The 18,438-nt window shown below is 37.1% G+C and overlaps 1 protein-coding gene across 3 annotated transcripts in view; it reads left to right on the top strand.

The window, feature by feature from the left end:
• TNPO3 (transportin 3) overlaps positions 1-18,438 on the top strand; it is a 76,074-nt gene that overhangs the window by 46,248 nt on the left and 11,388 nt on the right. For all 3 annotated transcript variants that reach the window (XM_043463687.1, XM_043463688.1, XM_043463689.1), the window contains 10 exons: positions 1,722-1,861; positions 4,489-4,680; positions 7,491-7,582; positions 8,451-8,527; positions 10,294-10,354; positions 11,164-11,304; positions 13,876-13,992; positions 14,847-14,941; positions 16,381-16,537; positions 18,256-18,423. In XM_043463687.1, coding sequence (XP_043319622.1) covers positions 1,722-1,861; positions 4,489-4,680; positions 7,491-7,582; positions 8,451-8,527; positions 10,294-10,354; positions 11,164-11,304; positions 13,876-13,992; positions 14,847-14,941; positions 16,381-16,537; positions 18,256-18,423 — 1,240 coding nt within the window. The remainder of the gene's footprint in view (positions 1-1,721; positions 1,862-4,488; positions 4,681-7,490; positions 7,583-8,450; positions 8,528-10,293; positions 10,355-11,163; positions 11,305-13,875; positions 13,993-14,846; positions 14,942-16,380; positions 16,538-18,255; positions 18,424-18,438) is intronic.

Below are 18,438 nucleotides of genomic sequence, written 5' to 3'. Positions count from 1 at the left end.
CCAGGCTCCCTTGTGAAAGTTGGTATAATGAAAAATTTATTAGACTGTTAAATTGTTGGCACTTGCTTAAAAGCATTTGAATAGGCACTAATTTGGCTCTCACCTGCTTTTGTGATCTTGGGTAAGTTATCCTTGCAAATATTTATTTATATTGTTCTCCTTTTTTCCTGTCTTGGAGAATCATTTGTAACTTTCAGAGAGGCATGGCATAGTTATCATATCTCTTAAAAGAATAGCAAAATCCAAAGGGCAATTATTTTGTTATTGCTGTTGGAAATTTTAAAATTTTTAGAATTTGATTTCTCATTGCTTAGCAAAGAAATTTTATTTATTATTTCAACATGAATCCTTAAAAACAGAATTTACTTTATGCTGTGAGTTTATAAATTGTTGCTGATATCTGTCAAGTTTTCCTGTATTCTGTGTAATCAGACTCCTGCAGTTGAGCTCTCTGTACAGGGCTTTGGTTGGAGAGATGGTTAAGGCATATATTCATAAAATGTACAGTGCTTCTTTCTTAGCTGGCTTTCAGGGTCTAGTCAATGAAATCTTATATACTTTCTAATCAAGGAAATATTTAAGGAGATCAAGTTGGTTTGTTTTTCTCTATTAAGAAGTTGGTCCTGAATCACTTATCATACTATTTGCTTTTAAACCCTTTTTGGTATCTTTTGGAACCTTCAGTAACAGTCTGAAGATATTATGCTAATGATCTAACTGATTTGTGATTGTGTATGAGAAAGGATGTGTAGAGTCTCAACACTAGCTTAGTGCCTTCAGGAAACTTAAGGCATAAATGAGAGAAGATTTTATTTTGTTTTTTCTTTATCCACATTTCACGCCAACTGCATGATTACAGGTGTGGGTTTGTTTTTGTTATTGTTTTTTAATGTATAAAGGGCTTAATAGACTTAGTTTATCAGGAAGGAGTGTTCTTGTGCTAATCCAGGATTTATTTAAACATCTTTCATTTCTGGATTACGTTCTGGTCATTTGGGGGGCATCCTCCCCTCTGCTTAAAAGAACTTGAGCCAGTATCCTAGAGGGGTGAGAAAAAGAGAAGGAAAAGGAAAAAATAAACTCATGGAGCTATGAAAAGTATTTGGATAACTTTAATTTTCCCTCATGTTTTCAGTCAGAGCACCTTTATCTATTCCTGCAGCTTTTGTTCTTGATTCTTTATAATCAGTGAGCTGGCCCACCCATGCTTACCTGTTCTTAAGGTTTCCATTATCCAGCCATAAGAAATCTTTTGGAGAATAACAACTAATAGGAAGTGGTCTAAAAGAATTATTTATTCATTTAGTTATTCAGCAATATTTATTTATTGAGTGCCCACTATGTGCCAGGCGCTGTTCTAGGTGCTGCAGATACAGGAATACATAAAGTAAATTCACTAAAAGACATTGGTCCACAGTAAATGCCTACCTGTCCAGTTTGAAGAGCCTTATTTGATAGCAAGATGTGTCTTTAGACACTTCACTGACATTCAGAAGATTAAGGAGCAGTGTGCTTCTCAACTGAAACAATAACTTCCATTTCTGTCTTTTACCCCTTTTTGAGGGTTAAAAATTTTTATACCAGATTTAAGCACTTTTATCCAAATGGTTACTTATTTAGAAAGAAACCCTTAGCAATGATTTGTGTCATTGCAGCCTGTTTTATGGCCATAACCTCACCTCTGAAATTGTTAACTCTGAGTGCTTGCCTTCTAAACTCAGGGAGAACAATCCAACACTCGTGGAGGTCCTAGAAGGAGTTGTCCGTCTCCCGGAGACTGTGCATACAGCTGTGCGCTACACCAGCATTGAGTTGGTTGGAGAGATGAGCGAAGTGGTCGATCGAAATCCTCAGTTCCTTGGTATGTGTGAACACTCCCCTCTGCAGCTACTGCTTCTGAGTTTTCTGATTTCTTTCTTCCTCTCTTACTTTTGCTATTGTTTTCCTACTTTGTCTTTTATTTATAAGTAGACTGTTTCTAGACACTGAGAATAGATACATGAGTTACTGCTCAGTTGGTACATTTTATAATCTGATCACAGATTTTGGAGAAATTTGAAAATTAGATCTCTAGATAGGTTGACACTTTGCTGCTAGTACTCTGCTTCAGCATAAATATTTCTGTCTTTGTCAGGCTTTGGCATAGGCTTGAGCTAATCAGACTCTCCTGTAGTTCTAACCTAGAAGCAGGCAATAGACTAGAGCTAAGGGGAGGGCATTTCAGTGTTAAATACATGCACTATTTAAAAACTAAGAATTATTAATGAAACTAAGTAAGTACAAACTAAGATGAAGAGTGTTGAGTTGTATAACCTCTTTCTGTCTTGAAAAAATAAAGATCATATAAAATAATTTTAGAATTGAAAGTAAGTTTAGAAATAATTTCTTCTAATTCCCTCATTTTCAAGGTAAGGAAAGTGGAGTCCAGAGAGACGAAAGAATTTATCTAGGTTAATATATATAAAGTCCCACTGATATTCAAGACTGATTCATTCTGAGAGTTTTAAGAATCCTTAAATTTGTGAATATCATTAAGTTTGATGTGCTGTGCTTATCTCTCTTTTTTTTGACTGTGCTGGGTCTTTGTTGCTGCTCAGGCTTTTCCTAGTTGCGATGACCAGTGGCTGTTCTTCAGTCGCGGTGCATGCGCTTCTCATTATAGTGCCTTCTTGTGTTGTGGAGCACAGGCTTCCATGGTTGCAGCGTGTGGGCTTATGCTTTGCAGCTTGTGGGATCTTCCCAGACTGAACCCTCTCCTGCATTGGCAGGCAGATTCTTTACCACTGAGCCAACAGGGAAGCCCTGTGCTTATTTTTATCATTACCTTTTGACTTGATTTTATTTTACACATGATCTTTTTTTTTTTTATTGCCTGAAACTCTTACTTAAAAAGAGTACTTGGTGGTACAGTGGATAAGAATCTGCCTGTCAGTGCAGGGGACATGGGTTCAATCCCTAGTCCAGGAAGATTCCACATGCCACGGAACAGCTAAGCCCATGTGCCACAACTACTGAGCCTGCGTGCTGCAACTACTGAAGCCCATGCGCCTAGAGCCTATACTCTGCAACAGGAGAAGCCATAGCAATGAGAAGCCTGCCCACCACAACTAGAGAATAGCCCCCAATCTCCAAAACTAGAGAAAGCCCAAGCTCAGCAACAAAGACCTATCATATCCAAAAATAAAAGAGAGAGATGTGTGTTCCTGTTCTCTTGTATCTGTATACAGAGCATATGATAGGTTGGCTTACATTGTAGTTGAGCCGCTTTCAAGTTCAACATACCATTAATTTTTTTTCAAAATACCTAATGTCTAATTCTTAAATTTCTTCACTTATGTGCCACAACATTTGGCTTTCTTTTCTGAACGTTTTTTCCACAGAGAAACAAAGTGAGTTTACCTGTTTGTTAACACGTATCATTCAGTACCACCTTGTATCTCGTTTAAATTTGTGTCTCAGTTAGAAGACACAGTGCTACATATTCATACTTACTGCAGAATAGTCAAAATCACAAAAATTCAATTTGAGAATCACTGAGGCCTGTAGTATTGGACAGGGAAGCCTGGCATGTCCATGGGTCACAAGAGTCAGACACAACTGAGCGACTGAACTGAATAGTATTGGAGTTACTTGGACTAGGTTTTAGATTCTAGTTCTGATTCTCATGCTAAATAGGCTGTGTGTTGTAGGAAAGCAGGGGTTCCTGCTGGGTTGCTGCCTTATTTTTCTCATTTGGCTAAAAATGGAAATAACTTTTAAATGGACTTTCAGAGATTATTTCTTTTATGATTTGGTATGAGGTTACTGTATAGTTCACATAAAGTGTTCTTTAAACATGTATGATTTTTCTTAGGGTTTTTTTATAGAGAAGCTTTTACAAGGCAAAGGATAACTAGGATTTGCTGTATAGAAATTTGCCTATAAATTGTTATATTGGTAACAAGTAAGACATAATGAATTAATTCTTCTCAAAGTGCTAAGGATCTGTCTCTATGGTTTTTATAATTATAAAGAGGTAAGTATAAAAGTGTCAGCTTTAGGTAACTTGTCATTGTCCTGATTAATGTAGGTGATTTTTTTTTTTTTTTAGAAGCAGTGATTAATCTCTGAGTATTGTGGTACTCTCTGAGTTTTATCTTCTTTCTTACTTTAACTGTATTCTTATTACTTGGATGGTTATATCCACCAATGTTTCAAACTGAGTCAGTGGTTTTCAAACCATGCTTTGTGAAGCCCTAGCAATAAGCCCCAGCTCATGTCCACAGGTAAGAAATGCAAGATAAATAGATAGGCCTCGGGGCTCTCTGATACTCTTTGTCACTGAGATCAGCTCCATTTTTATATGTAAATACCTTGGGGTTTAAACATATTTCATTTTTAAAAAATGGTTCTTTTGCTTTAAAGGAGAATATAAACCTCTGTTCTAACACCTAGAAGTTTTCCTTCAGTTTCAAATATGTAATCTTTATGTATGACTTTTCTTCTTAGACCCTGTGTTGGGCTATTTGATGAAAGGTCTGTGTGAAAAGCCTCTGGCTTCTGCTGCAGCGAAAGCAATTCATAACATTTGCTCTGTTTGCCGAGACCACATGGCTCAGCACTTCAATGGACTCCTGGAGATTGCCCGTTCCCTTGATTCCTTCATGTTGTCTCCAGAAGCTGCTGTGGGCTTGCTAAAAGGTATTTACTTAAGATATTAAGAAAGAATAGTCTCTAAGCCACTTCTGGGGATTATCTTGTGTCCGTTGTATCCCCCTTTTCAGTTGCAGTTTACTCAATGATGAGGAAGGTCACTTTGGGAGGAGAGGATGTTGATTATGTGTGCATGCATTCTTAGAATGTTTTAAGGCTATAGAACTAATTCAAAGTGCTTATAGAATTTATATCATGATCCTAGATTTTGAGTGGAGTTAACATACTAGAACTAAATCATAGTTCCTTTTTGAGTTGGAGCATGGCATCCGGTCCCATCACTTCATGGCAAATAGATGGGGAAACAGTGGACACAGTGGCTGACTTTATTTTTCTGGGCTCCAAAATCACAGCAGATGGTGATTGCAGCCGTGAAATTAAAAGACGCTCCTTGGAAGGAAAGTTATGACCAACCTAGACAGCATATTAAAAAGTGGAGACATTACTTTGCCAGCACAGGTCCGTCTAGTCAAGGCTATGATTTTTCCAGTAGTCATGTATGGATATGAGAGTTGGACTATAAAGAAAGCTGAGCGCCAAAGAATTGATGCTTTTGAACTGTGGTGTTGGAGAAGACCCTTGAGAGTCCCTTGGACTACAAGGAGATCCAACCAGTGCATCCTAAAGGAGATCAGTCCTGGGTTCAGTCCTTCCTTCATTGGAAGGACTGATGTTGAAGCTGAAACTTCAATACTTTGGCCACCTGATGCGAAGAGCTGACTTCATTTGAAAAGACCCTGATGCTGGGAAAGATTGAGGGCAGGAGGAGAAGGGGACAACAGAGGATGAGCTGGTTGGATGGCATCACCGACTCAATGGACATGGGTTTGGGTGGACTCTTGAGAGTTGGTGATGGACAGGAACGCCTGGCATGCTGCGGTTCATGGGGTTGCAAAGAGTCAGACCTGACTGAGCGACTGAACTGAACTGAACTGAAAGAATAAAAAGGGAAACCAAATAAACATTGCTATACCAAAGAGATAGGTAGAAATTTAAAGGTAGTGTGCCCAGATCAGTCCTGTAGCTCAAAGCCAAGGGTTCTGGTCACTTAATAGTCTTTAACCATTACTAATCAGTTTACACTGAATGATCGAGAGGCAAACAGCCAGGGTAGTGATGAAACTCAAAATAATAGGAGAATTAGAGATATTAATACTTGGGGAAGAGACTTACAGGAGTGGCTGTTTTTAAATATTTGAAGGGTTATTTTATAAAAGAGGGAGCAGATTTTATTTTATGAGTAATTGATTATTGACAGTTTACTGGCTTTTAGAAAGAAAATTCTTTCTAACCATGCTTTCTGCAAACAGATTGGTATGTCCTGTCAGATAGTGAAGTTCTTACAGCTGGTATATCAAATAAAAGATTGGGTGATAGGACCTTTGCAGCATCTTTTAAGTTTCTGTGAGTGTCAGACAGCCTTATCCGGATTGGATGACTGTTAATGTGTCAGCTAACTGTTCTTTCTCACTTCTGTGATCAGGTTCCCTACCAGCCAATGTAGATATGCATTTTTTAGACAGACTTTCTTTTTTAAGCAGACTTTCATTTTTGTTGTTTTTCTTCAGAGGCATAGATAATGAGGCATTAAATCAGGTCATATATTTTCTTCACTACTAACTGTGGGTATTGCTGCCATCTTGTAATTTTCTAGTGAAATTTAACCTTGATGATAGCATGACAACTAACTTGTAATAAAATGTGGTATCCCAGTTGTATTGGTGGTTTTTTCTAGATGGAGAAACCTTTTTAGTAACATTGTTTTCTGTAGGGATGGATTAAAAGGAAAAATTGTGTTAGATTTTTACCCCCTCTAGTTTTAAGTAAAAAATTTAATTCATCCATGGTTATAGACTGTTAAGAAAAATCATTCAATATTTTATTCAAATTTGAAGGTTTGAATTGATTACTGTTCTGTTGAATAAAATTTTAGGAGATGAAAAAATAATAGTCAAAGGATATAGCATAATGTGTAATCCTTTGGATGTTAGGGAGATACTTCAGCATTTGGTAGGGATTGTGACACAAGGGAAGCTGGATAGGAAGGATCTGGGCCTTCTGTCCCCACTTTAACCTACCTACCTCTATTTCTTTTTTAATTATTTTATTGGAGTTCCAAGTTAAGATTTTATTTGGGGAAAAGGAGAAAGGGGAGATTTTTGCAACTATTTAAAAGTGAAATAAAGACAAACTTAACTATTACTGTTCTGTCCAAAGCACTCATTTTTACAGATAAAGAAACTGATGCTCTGAGATAATGTCTTACCCAGCTCATAGGGTCTGTTATGGTAGAACTAGAGTTAATCTCTAATTTCAACTCATTCTTCCAGTAATAATAACAATAATGTCACTATTTCTCAGACTTCTCTGATGATAAGAATTGCTTATAGTACTTATCAAAAGTAAAGGCTGTCCTTGATCTCTGGGAAGTTTGAGAACCATTGTACTATGCTATATAAACTAGCTTTGGCATTGGCCTTGTTAAGGAGATTTTTAAATTCTTTGAAGGATTGGAAGTGGAGAGACATATTTTAACATCTTTAAACCAGTAGGCTACTGAGGAGAAATAATTTAATATTAACTTCAGTTGTGAATGTCAATGTGAAAGTCTGTATGGTCTTCCTAAGCCAAATAAAAAAAGCTCAACCATAAATAACAAAGTACTATAATTTAAAAACAGTGCTGATCTTTTTAAAAAAATAGAACTAGTTAGCCTTTGTAAGCCATATAATGTAGACCAATGAATTACTTCAGTTCCGCTTTTATTTTCTTCATTTGTGTCATCCTTTGTCTTTCAGGGACAGCACTTGTCCTAGCCAGATTACCTTTGGATAAGATTACTGAATGTCTTAGTGAACTATGTTCTGTTCAAGTTTTGGCATTGAAAAAGGTGAGTCTAATTAAGAGGTGAAAACAAATATAGTATGTTTATATGATAGAAAGGAAAAGAGAAAATTCTTTTATTTGCAGGTGGTCTTTAACTACCTAGATAAGTCAAGAGAATGAACTGAGACATTATTAAAATTAATAAATTTATCAAAGTAGCTACATATATGAAATAAGTATTCCCAAATCAATAGATTTTTACTGTATCAGAAATACCATTTAAAAGATACAGTAGAGAAAACACCATTCAAGTTAACTTCCAAAACCATAACCTACCATGTTTCCTTGAAGACTGTTGCGAAAATTTCAGCTCTTCTCAAATTGCATTTATGGTGCAATAGCAATGAACATACCAGTGGTAGTTTTAGGAGAACTTGATGAAATGACTCTAAAGTTTATCTATAATGATGTACTGCTAGAAGTGTCTCTAAGAAATTTTAGGAAAGAAGAGGAAGCAACTTGCCTTACCTCTTAAAATATAAAGGTATAATAATTTTGAAGCTTTATATTATAAAATTATTATCTAAATATATATTATATAGTATAATACATATAATCTATAATATGAATGTCTATAATATCCTAATCATTATAAAAGTAAATGGGAAAAAATTAAATGATACTGTTTTCCACTGTACAATGATCATATAGTAAAAGTTAATATGCAGTCTTGGCCAGGATGCAGTAAGATGGAGGAAAATAGTTTGCTAATATGAATTTAAAAGTTTTTACCATTTTGAGTAACTTTCAGGGATCTGATGTAAGGAAATAGAGATTGGGACAGAGGTTGATGTACAGAGGCATATGTTGCCATGTTTGCTATAGGTTTATATGTTTAATGACTGGGTGTTAATATCTTTCTGTCTCTTCAGCTGTTGTCTCAGGAGCCCAGCAATGGCATATCCTCAGATCCCACTGTGTTCTTAGATCGCCTTGCAGTCATATTTAGGTAAGAAGGGAAATGCCAGGTTCCTGCCCTGGATTAAAATCTCTGGTGAGACTACTATATAGAAGTAAGAAAGTGTTTTTTTTCTCAGCTTCTGAGTACCTCCTATAAACTGCACCTGTCAGAAGACTAATTTACTCCTATTACAAGGTGCAAAGGCAAATTCTAAGAATTTATTTTTGGTAAACTTTTGTCAAAAGACTTTAAAATGTAATTAATTCTTTTGGTCTCTGAATCAGTGATGCTCAAACTTTGAAAAGTGAAAGTGTTGGTCCGACTCTTTTGCGACCCCACAGACTGTAGCCCACCAGGCTCCTCTGTCAATGAAATTCTCCAGGTGAGCATACTAGAGTGAGGAGCCATTCCCTTCTCCAGGGGATCTTCCCTACCCAGGGATTAAACCCGGATCTCCCACACTGCAGGCAGATTCTTTACCGTCTGAGCCACCAGGGCTGGCCCTCTCAAACTTCAGCGTGCATCAGAGTCACCTGTGGTGCTTCAGTTCCCAAGGCAGCAGATTGCTGGGTCCCATTCCCAGAGTGTCTGATGGATTGGATCTTGATAGGACCCAAGAATTTGCATTTCTTATAAGTTCCCAGGTGCTATTGCATTGTATTCCAAAGGCCATACTTTCATAATCATTGCTATGTAATAGTGTATGGGTGCAAACAAATAATGAAGTCTCTTCCATGACCAGGTGAAATTAAACCTTCTTTGATGTTAAGAGGAGCCTAACAATTAAAAAAGCATTCGAGTGACAGTATTCAGAGAGTGATCCTTTCTTAGTTGCATAATATAACTTATGTGTCCTATAGGTATATCTGGAATATCAATTAATATTTGTATAAAAACCTATGTGGAAGAAATTGAAACTGAGGTGTTGTTTTAGCTTGTTCTTGTCTACAAGTATCTTTTTCTGAGTTGGTATAATGCTTTTCTTGTATAATTAGGGGAGCCCCTGTTGCATACCATTCTGAGAGCATATTAACACTTATTTCACAATAAATGAAAGAAAATTTGCAAAAGGTGAAATGCCTTAATGTAAAGAAAAATTATATTTTTTTATATTGGACTTCCCTGGTGGCTCAGCAGTAAAGAATCTACCTGCAATGCAGGAGACTTGGATTCAGTCCCTGGGACAAGAAGGGAATGGCTCCTCTCTCCAGTATTCTTGCTTGAGTAATCCCATGGACAGAAGAGCCAAGAGGGAGGCAGTCCATGGGGTCGCAAGAGAGTTGGACATGACTGAGCAACTAAACAACAACTATGACAGCAGATTTTTATTAAGTTGCTCTTGAGCTTTTTAAAATTAAAGAATTGTTAATCATAGTTTTTGTTTTTTCCTGCTTTCCTTCAAATTAGTGGATTCTAGAACTAGATAGATAGTTGAATTCAGTGTATTGTGGGTGGGCCCACATTGTGTATCATTGAGTTTAGACTAGAACTGTGGGAAACATCTTTTGGTAGACCAGAGTTTCAAAAGCTTTTACCTTTTAACTGGGAATGAAGCAATACTTGAGTTTTCATAGTGGATTCAGACAACTATATTTATTAATTTGGAAAAAACTACATATTCAGGTTTACAAAAGGAAAAAAAATGAAAAGGATAGTTGTAGTGCCCCATACCTACAGCCCATGTACCCCGAGTTGACTATCTGGTTTTCTTTAATCAGTGAGAATGATACTAAATAAACTAACAGGGATCAGGGCTCTGTGTCCTTGATGAAATTGCTCTTCTTTCACTGATTTGGATCATTGTCTTTCCCCAGACACACCAATCCTGTTGTGGAAAATGGACAGACTCATCCGTGCCAAAAAGTCATACAGGAAGTAAGTACCAATTGATGCCTGTGGAGTAAGGCTTTCTTCCTTTTTCCTTATAAGACTCTAAATAGGTAACTAAGGTGAGAAGGTCCTGTCTTCTAGGTTTGTAGGAAGATTCAGTTTGTTGATACGCATTCAGTATCAGTGAAAAGATGAATAGAACCATCCAACTAAATATTTTTGATTTTAGATTTGGTAAGAAAACAGGCTGTAAGGAAACACAGTGAAAGGCCTAAGTAGGAAGAGATTAACTGTTTGAATTCTAGAGTTGTTGAGAGGCCTGGTCAGTACTGGCAGAATGTTTTTGACAAAGCTGGTTAACCATCATAGGTTCCTCTTTGACAGTACTTCCTTTGTAAAAACTCAGGGTAACATGAGGATCAGAGGGCATGTTTTGAGAAGTGCTTTTCAGACTTAAGGGGAGAAACACCACTTATCCTTGAGTGTTCATTGGTATCAGATCTCTTCCTTTAACTTGTTCTACTTCCCATCCTATATCAGAAGTTCAGAGTTTAGAAAAATAGAGATCTTTTTACCTTTTAGTAAAATGAGTAAAATTAGTCATGCTAGTTCTGTTGTAAAGAATTACTGTGCTTCCCTTAAGGCGTGGTTATTTTTATTGATGGATAGTGTATTGAACCCCAGCACATATACACATACCCACTGACCAGAATCAGGCCATGTGTGTTCCTGTAAAGAAAGTTTTCCCCAAATTATGTAAAAGCCAAATCAGTTGTTACCAACTTGGGAGCGTTTTTCTCAGCACTTAGTTGTTCATTATTTTCTTCCTTGTGCTCTTTTCACTTTTGACTCAGATATGGCCAATTTTATCTGAGACTCTAAATAAGCACCGTGCTGATAATCGGATTGTAGAGCGTTGTTGCAGGTGCCTCCGTTTTGCTGTTCGCTGTGTAGGCAAAGGATCCGCGGCCCTGCTGCAGCCACTAGTCACACAGGTGAGTTCCCTGTAAGATGGAAAATGTAAAGGATACAGAGTTTTGAAATAGGAGGCTTTAGAACAAAAGCTCTTACTAATGAAATGAAACACTTCAATATTTCTTAAACACAAACTAAAAAATATTTGAAAGATAAGTAGTGCCGTGGTAGGTGTGTTATTTTTATGGCAGATAGCCTGTAATCTGTTCTGTGTAGTGATAGTCTAAATAGCAGCACATCTCAGTGTAAAATTCATAAATGGGAATGACTTTAATGAATCAGCTCTTATGTATTAAATACTAATTTCCTTTCTAAAAATGTGGCAAGTCAAGCTTTGCTGTTTCTGGCCTGAAGAGATTTTCTTCTTTCTTCACTGTAGTTAGTTGTTCATATAAGTGTCTTATTTGTCAGGAAATAAATTTGACTCATTCAGTCAGCATGATTGGTATGTAATTATGGTGATGTGGCTCATTGTACATGACTCTCTGAGACCATATCATCTAGAATATTCTTTTGAGACACCTATGACTAGTGACTTAATTCACTAAGTAATTTATGTTGGAGTTAACTAACAGCAGGGCCAGAACTAGATTTAGGCAAGTGAGGTGCCATGACCTAGAATTGACGGAGGCGAGGCAAAGTGCCAATCTTGCATTTGCAGGACTCTGAGCAAGTACCTTCTCAAATTTTGCACTCATCTGTGAGGAAAGCTACTACAGGGCTTCAGGCTAGACCTCACCCACTCAACCTGAAGTGGCCTTCTCCAACTGGGCAGGGCATCTATTGGACCGACCCTGACAGTGAGTGCCCCTCAAGTTCTTAAGTTTTGCCTCACTCTTAAAGAAGCTCTTATCCTGAACCAGGGTCATCCTTTTTGCTGTGTCAGTTGGCAGTTACATGATCACGCTTCCTTAAATTATAGATTTGATTGAAGTTTGTAAAGGTAAATATGTTATCTGAATTTTTTTAGTGATTTTTCTGCGTTTACTATACCCTGAGTACAATAGTATGTGTTACATTTAGACTGTGTTCAGTTCTGGTCAAGTGTCTTCTTCATTGCAATACGTTATGGGTCCAGTACAATGTGGTTTAATATCCCTTTGCTATTAGAGGATACGCCCATGACTTCTGGGCTTCCCTGGTGGTTCATATGGTAAAGAATCTACCTGCAGTGCCGGAGACCTGGGTTCAATCCCTGGGTTGGGAAGATCCCCTGGAGAAGGGAGTGGCTACCCACACCAGTATTCTTGCCTGGAGAATCCCATGAACTGAGGATCCTGGCAGGCTACAGTCTTTGGGGTCACAGTCAAACAGGACTGAGCGACTAACACTTTCACTCATGATTTTTATATTACTCTTTTATTCCAGTAGCATAGGGTAGCATCTTATATAGAAAGTATGTTAAAAAAATCTGTGCACATGACAAAAAAAGTACAAATTCGAGGTCACTAAACTCCAGCCTGTGGGCCTGCCACTTGTTTTTTGTAAATAAAGTTTTACTGATAGTCATGCTTAATCATTTAAGTATTGTTTATTGGCCATTTTTGTGCTTCAGTGGCAAAGTTAAGTGATCAAAAGATTGTAAAGCCAGTAGAGCCAAAAATCCTTTGCTATCTGGCCCAGCCTATAACTTATTCATTAAGTACAGCATACAATTTTGAGTATACAACACTAAACAGATTCATAGCTTCCATCTTGTGTTCTTTTCATGCCATATGCTGATAAGAGCCAATTACTGGACCCTTCCACCCCACCAAGATCAAAGAATTGAATTTATGTAATAAGATCAAAACATGTGTATTACGATGGCTTTTTTTTTTTTTTTTTTTGCTGCACTGCTTAATTTGCAAGATCTTAGTTCCCCGACCAGGTATTGGACTCCTGGCCCCAACAGTGAACGCACTGATTCCTAACCACTGGATGACCAGGGAATTCCCATGTGATGGCATTTTGAATAGATGAATGTACAGTGGCCTAATTTTTAGAGAATAGCAGGGTAAAAATTCTAAACAAATAATTTAAATACTTTTATTGTATTAAAATTTTTATTGTCCAGAGATCTAGATATCTTGATTAGAAACACTGCTTTTTACCCAAAAGATGAAATAAAGGAGTTTAGAAACCAATTTAAACAATGTCTTCTGTCTCCTCTAAAATGAGGGGCATTTGATACTTTGTTCCTGCTGTGGTTGTTTTTTTGTTGTTGTTGTTGTTGTTTTTTAAATAATCATCTTTAATGCATATAAGAGCAACGTGTTGGTTAGAAAGTTTAGGTATACTTTATTAGGGCATTGCAAATCTAACAGAAGCCTTGGATAATAACTTATGAATAGTTCCAGTCTGTAGTATTATACAACTCATCTACAGCATTGTTTTGAAAAGGTGAAAGGTCGAAGGCTTGAAAGAACTCTAAATAGAGTACTTGAAAATTATTGAGCCCTATGTTTTAGAAAATGTTGCCAACAAGCTTTATTATGTTGTCTTAAAGAGAAGAGACCAATCTATCTCAGAATTTCTTCCCTCAGACAGATACTTAAGCTGATACTCTTTGAGGGATGAATAATTGAACTAATTGGTTTTTCCCTTGGCAGATGGTAAATGTTTACCAGGTACATCAGCATTCCTGTTTCCTGTACCTTGGTAGTATCCTTGTGGATGAATATGGCATGGAAGAGGGCTGTCGGCAGGGACTACTAGACATGCTCCAGGTATGTTCTCTTGGAGGGTCTGACGGTCTAGCAGTGTGTTCTTCACCATATCTTTAATTCTTTTGCTTCTTCAGGTTTCCTTCTCAGGCATAATGATTTCCTAATATGGAGGTAGATCTTCCTAGATATTCTGTGGACAGGCCTGCTTGGGAGAATGAGAGAGATTGACTACACAAATGTGCTGGTCATTACAGTTATTGCTATCTAATTTATGCTCTCCAGAGACAGGAGTTTTTGGGAAGGTGGGAAGATGGGCAAGTGGATTTGAAATAAAGGATCTCTTAGCTCAAGCATGATTGTATTTTTAATTTCTTGCCTGAACAGCCAGTGAACTAGTTTACTTAGCAGGGATGGTCTCGCCTTAGGGTAAATAGCAGGCGTTGTAAAAGGCTTCTTATATATTGCTTTTACCCTCTCCTAGTCAAAGAGGGGAAAATATATTAGGGAGTTAAATCATGGTGCTCCTTTTCCCAAGATGTCTTTCCTTTTAAAATTGACATTTCATAATTATTATTATTAAAATGTCAGCTACTCCCTTAGTTGACCAGATCATATCTAGTACATGCAGAGCTGTCACTTTGAGAAACTTGTAAAACTTTGAGATGACATCTATCCAATTTCATCAACAGAAGTCTGTACCCTAAACCCTTTCTGAAATGTAGACCTCATATGTGAAGACTTTATGTCAACTGAGAAGGATTTTTGTCTTCCCTTTTTTGATCTGAATCTCATCACAGTCTTTTTCTTACCTGGGCTTTACCTCTTTGTTCTCTGTGTATATTGTGATATTTAGCAAGTCTGAATCCCATGGCATTTATTTACAAGCATTCATTTCAAAATCACTTCTGTTTTAGGCACTGTGCATCCCTACCTTTCAGCTCTTAGAACAGCAGAATGGACTCCAGAATCACCCTGACACAGTGGATGACCTATTCAGGCTAGCCACGAGGTCAGTCCTTCTGAAAAGCAACTCTTTCTCTTACTGGTCATCCTCATCATTGCTTGGTTTTGTCACCTAACATTTACCTGTTTCCTTCTCTGTAAAATTAGGTAAGAGAAGTAGGTAGAGTAATTCTTCGTAATTGAAAGTTAAGTCGTGAACCAGAATATTCCCATAAATGAAGAAGAGTTGGATAAGCACAAGGGGAAATAACTGAGCTCCTTTCATAAAGGAGGGAACACACCCAAGACAACAAAAATGAGTTTTGTAAGAACATTTGACTAGACAGTCTCTAGAATCCTGTGTAGTTTTAATGTTTTGCGCTACTGTGATGTCATGCTTGGCTTCAACTTTTTCCTTGAGAAGCTTAGCATCCTTAAGATATAATCATATCTCAGAATAAAAATTTTTTAGACTTTTAAGGTACTTTAAAAATTATCTGGTACTGTACTTCCCATCTCTGCTCCTAGCCTGCCACCCCATTTGTTGCTTAAATTCCTTTTACTAGTATCACTGATGTTTGTATTCATTCTTAGTCCCTAGCTCAGGAATTTGATACAAATCAGTTGGTAATGAACACTTCTTTTGGTTAGTTTTTGGACAAGTTAGAAAACCCTTTTTATTTATTTATTTAATTTATTTATTTTTTGAGTTGGTATGAGAAAACTGTTGGGTGGGCTGTCAACCTGTTTTCCTGGTGTGTTTCTTGAAAAATTAATCTCAAGAGATTGTCTTTTCACAAATGATTGCCTTGGTAAAATAAATTTGGAATGTTATTTTACTTTTTCTTGGAGATTTTATATGAACATTAAAGGATCTGAGAAAATTGGGAAGTATAGAATTCCCATATATCCTTAGCTTCCCCCCTCCTTCCCTCACAGCCTACCTTGCCATCAGCATCCCCCACCAGAGTGGCCCATTTATTAAAATTAATGAACTTCCATTGATACATCATTTTAAAAATATTTACTTTACATTAGGATTCTGTCTTGGTGTGGTGGTATTCCTATTGTTTAGTTGCTAAGTCCTGTCTGACTCTTTGCAACCCCATGGACCATAGCCCACCAGTGTCCTCTGACTATGGGATTTTCCAAGCAAGAATACTGGAGTGGGTTGCCATTCCCTTCTCCAGGGGATCTTTCCAACTCAGGGATCAAATCTGTGTCTTCTACATTGCAGGCCAATTCTTTACGACTGAGCCACCAGGGAAACCAAGGTCTTTCTATGGGTTTGGACAAATGTATGACATATACCCACCATTACAGTATCATAGAGAATAGTACCGTCAGTATCCCCTGTGTTTTACCTATTCATGTTCCTACCCTCCACTCCCTCAATCCCTAACAATCACTGATCTTTTTACTATCTCCATAGTTTTACTTTTTACCATGGATACATTTTTATAGCCTAATTTTGTCATTTTTACCTTGCCTGTCTTTCCATACCAGGTTTATTCAGCGTAGCCCTGTTACCTTGCTGAGGAGCCAAGTTGTCATCCCTATCTTACAGTGGGCCATTGCCTCTACTACCCTGGACCACCGGGATGCCAACTGTAGTGTCATGAGGTTCCTCCGAGACCTCATCCATACAGGGGTAGCCAATGATGTAAGTATAAACAATGTATTAAATAGTTTTTCTACTTGTAGCTCATTATCACCTCATATATCATTCCTTAGGGAAAAAGAAGCATCTCATTTGATCTGTGTTGGTAGGTATATTCCATAGTGAATCATTCACTAACCAAAATATCAACTAGTAGATTTAAGACAACCTATAGTACGTGTTGTAAGCTATATCAACTAGTCTAAACTATCTCTACTTCCAAGCCATTTGGTGTCTAATTGAAGAGAGAAATAGAGTTGTAAAGAACTAAACAATAGCAGTAAGGCAATATTTGATTGTCAGATAAGTGATAAAAGTTGTGATTGCTGTGAGATCAGAGGAGGGAAAACTCTTTGGAAAAAGTAGGTTGGGATAACTTTCTGGATGAGGAGGGACCACAGTGGAGCCTTTTGGATGGATTGGAAGAAAATCTAAATGGGTATATAAATGATAATCAGAGAAAGGACTAAATTTGTTAGTAGATACTTCAGAGACCTTTTTGGCTGGAGGTAAAGTGGTTCATGAAATTTTCAAATGTAGGTTTGACTAGATGTGGAGTAGCATTGAAAGTAAGGGAGAGCAGAAATAGTATGTGATAGACTAATTGAAGAGTTTTGACAGTAAAAAGAGAGGGAAAAGAAGACAATAGCTAGAAGTGAAAGGCATTTTAAAAGGTTTTTTTCAACATATACATAGAACATATACATATACATAGAACATATACATATACAACATATACATAGAAATATGTATATTCAAAGACTAAAAAGGAAGAAAATAAGTAAGATTAAAAAAAATTTTTTTTCTTGTTTTTGTGGCCACACACAGCATGTGGGATCTTAGTTCTTTGCCAAGGATCAAACCCAAACCCCTTGCAATGGAAGTGCAGGATCTTAACCATGGATCCCAGGGAAGTTCCTAATTAAGATTTCTTTGATAGAGAATATTAGATGTTTGATAGAAGTCTTCTTTTTTCAGTTGCTTTTTATTTTTTTTCATTTTTTTAAATCAAAGTTTATTTTTTTCCCTTTGTTTCTGCTTATTAAACTAAATGAAAAGTTGCATTGTCCTAAGTTTTTCAACATGGAAACTTTCAAAACTACATTGTGAATTATGAGTGCTTCCATTCCAGGCATGAGAAAAAAGTATACTAGCTTTTTAGAAATATCTTTAGCCCATAAGCATTATATCTAAAGAACCATCAACTGAAGGAATAAAAAACTTTTATAAACAAAAATGTTTCCTTACTAATGTATGTGCATGCTCAGTCATGTCCAATCCCTTGCAACCCCATAGATTGTAGCCCACCAGGCTCCTCTGTCCATGGGATTTTCCAGGCAAGTGGGTTGCCATTTCCTCCTCCATTCAGTTGCTTTTTAGAAAAGGAGATAGGAATACTTTATTTTTTACCAGAATAAAAGGTTAAAAGGATCGCTACCCTTAATCTCTAACCATTGTTTCTCTTCTGTGTTCTATTCATGAAAAACCTAAGGGTTAGGGTTAGTCTCAACTGAAGCCTTTACCCATTTCCTTGCAACTAAATTCTTTTTTTTTTTTTTGAAACTAAATTCTTAATATTTTCTTGCTAGTGACAGACAGTGCACCTTGTGAGTCCAGCTATTATATATACTTTCTGAGAAAGAAAATTACTAAAAGGAAAGAGTACTTGCTCTTCAGAAAGTTGAAATTAGCACTTTCCTGTTGTTCTTGTTTTCTTACAGCATGAAGAAGACTTTGAATTACGGAAAGAACTAATTGGACAGGTGATGAACCAACTTGGACAGCAGCTTGTAAGCCAGCTGCTTCACACATGCTGCTTCTGCCTCCCCCCGTATACCCTACCCGATGTGGCTGAAGTGCTCTGGGAGATCATGCAGGTTGACAGACCGGTAAGACTGTTGTTT

The sequence above is a fragment of the Cervus canadensis genome, chromosome 3 (genome assembly GCF_019320065.1).
Source record: "Cervus canadensis isolate Bull #8, Minnesota chromosome 3, ASM1932006v1, whole genome shotgun sequence".
NCBI lineage: Eukaryota > Metazoa > Chordata > Mammalia > Artiodactyla > Cervidae > Cervus > Cervus canadensis.
Note: the sequence above shows the minus strand (reverse complement) of the source record. Positions and strands in the feature narration are given on the sequence as shown.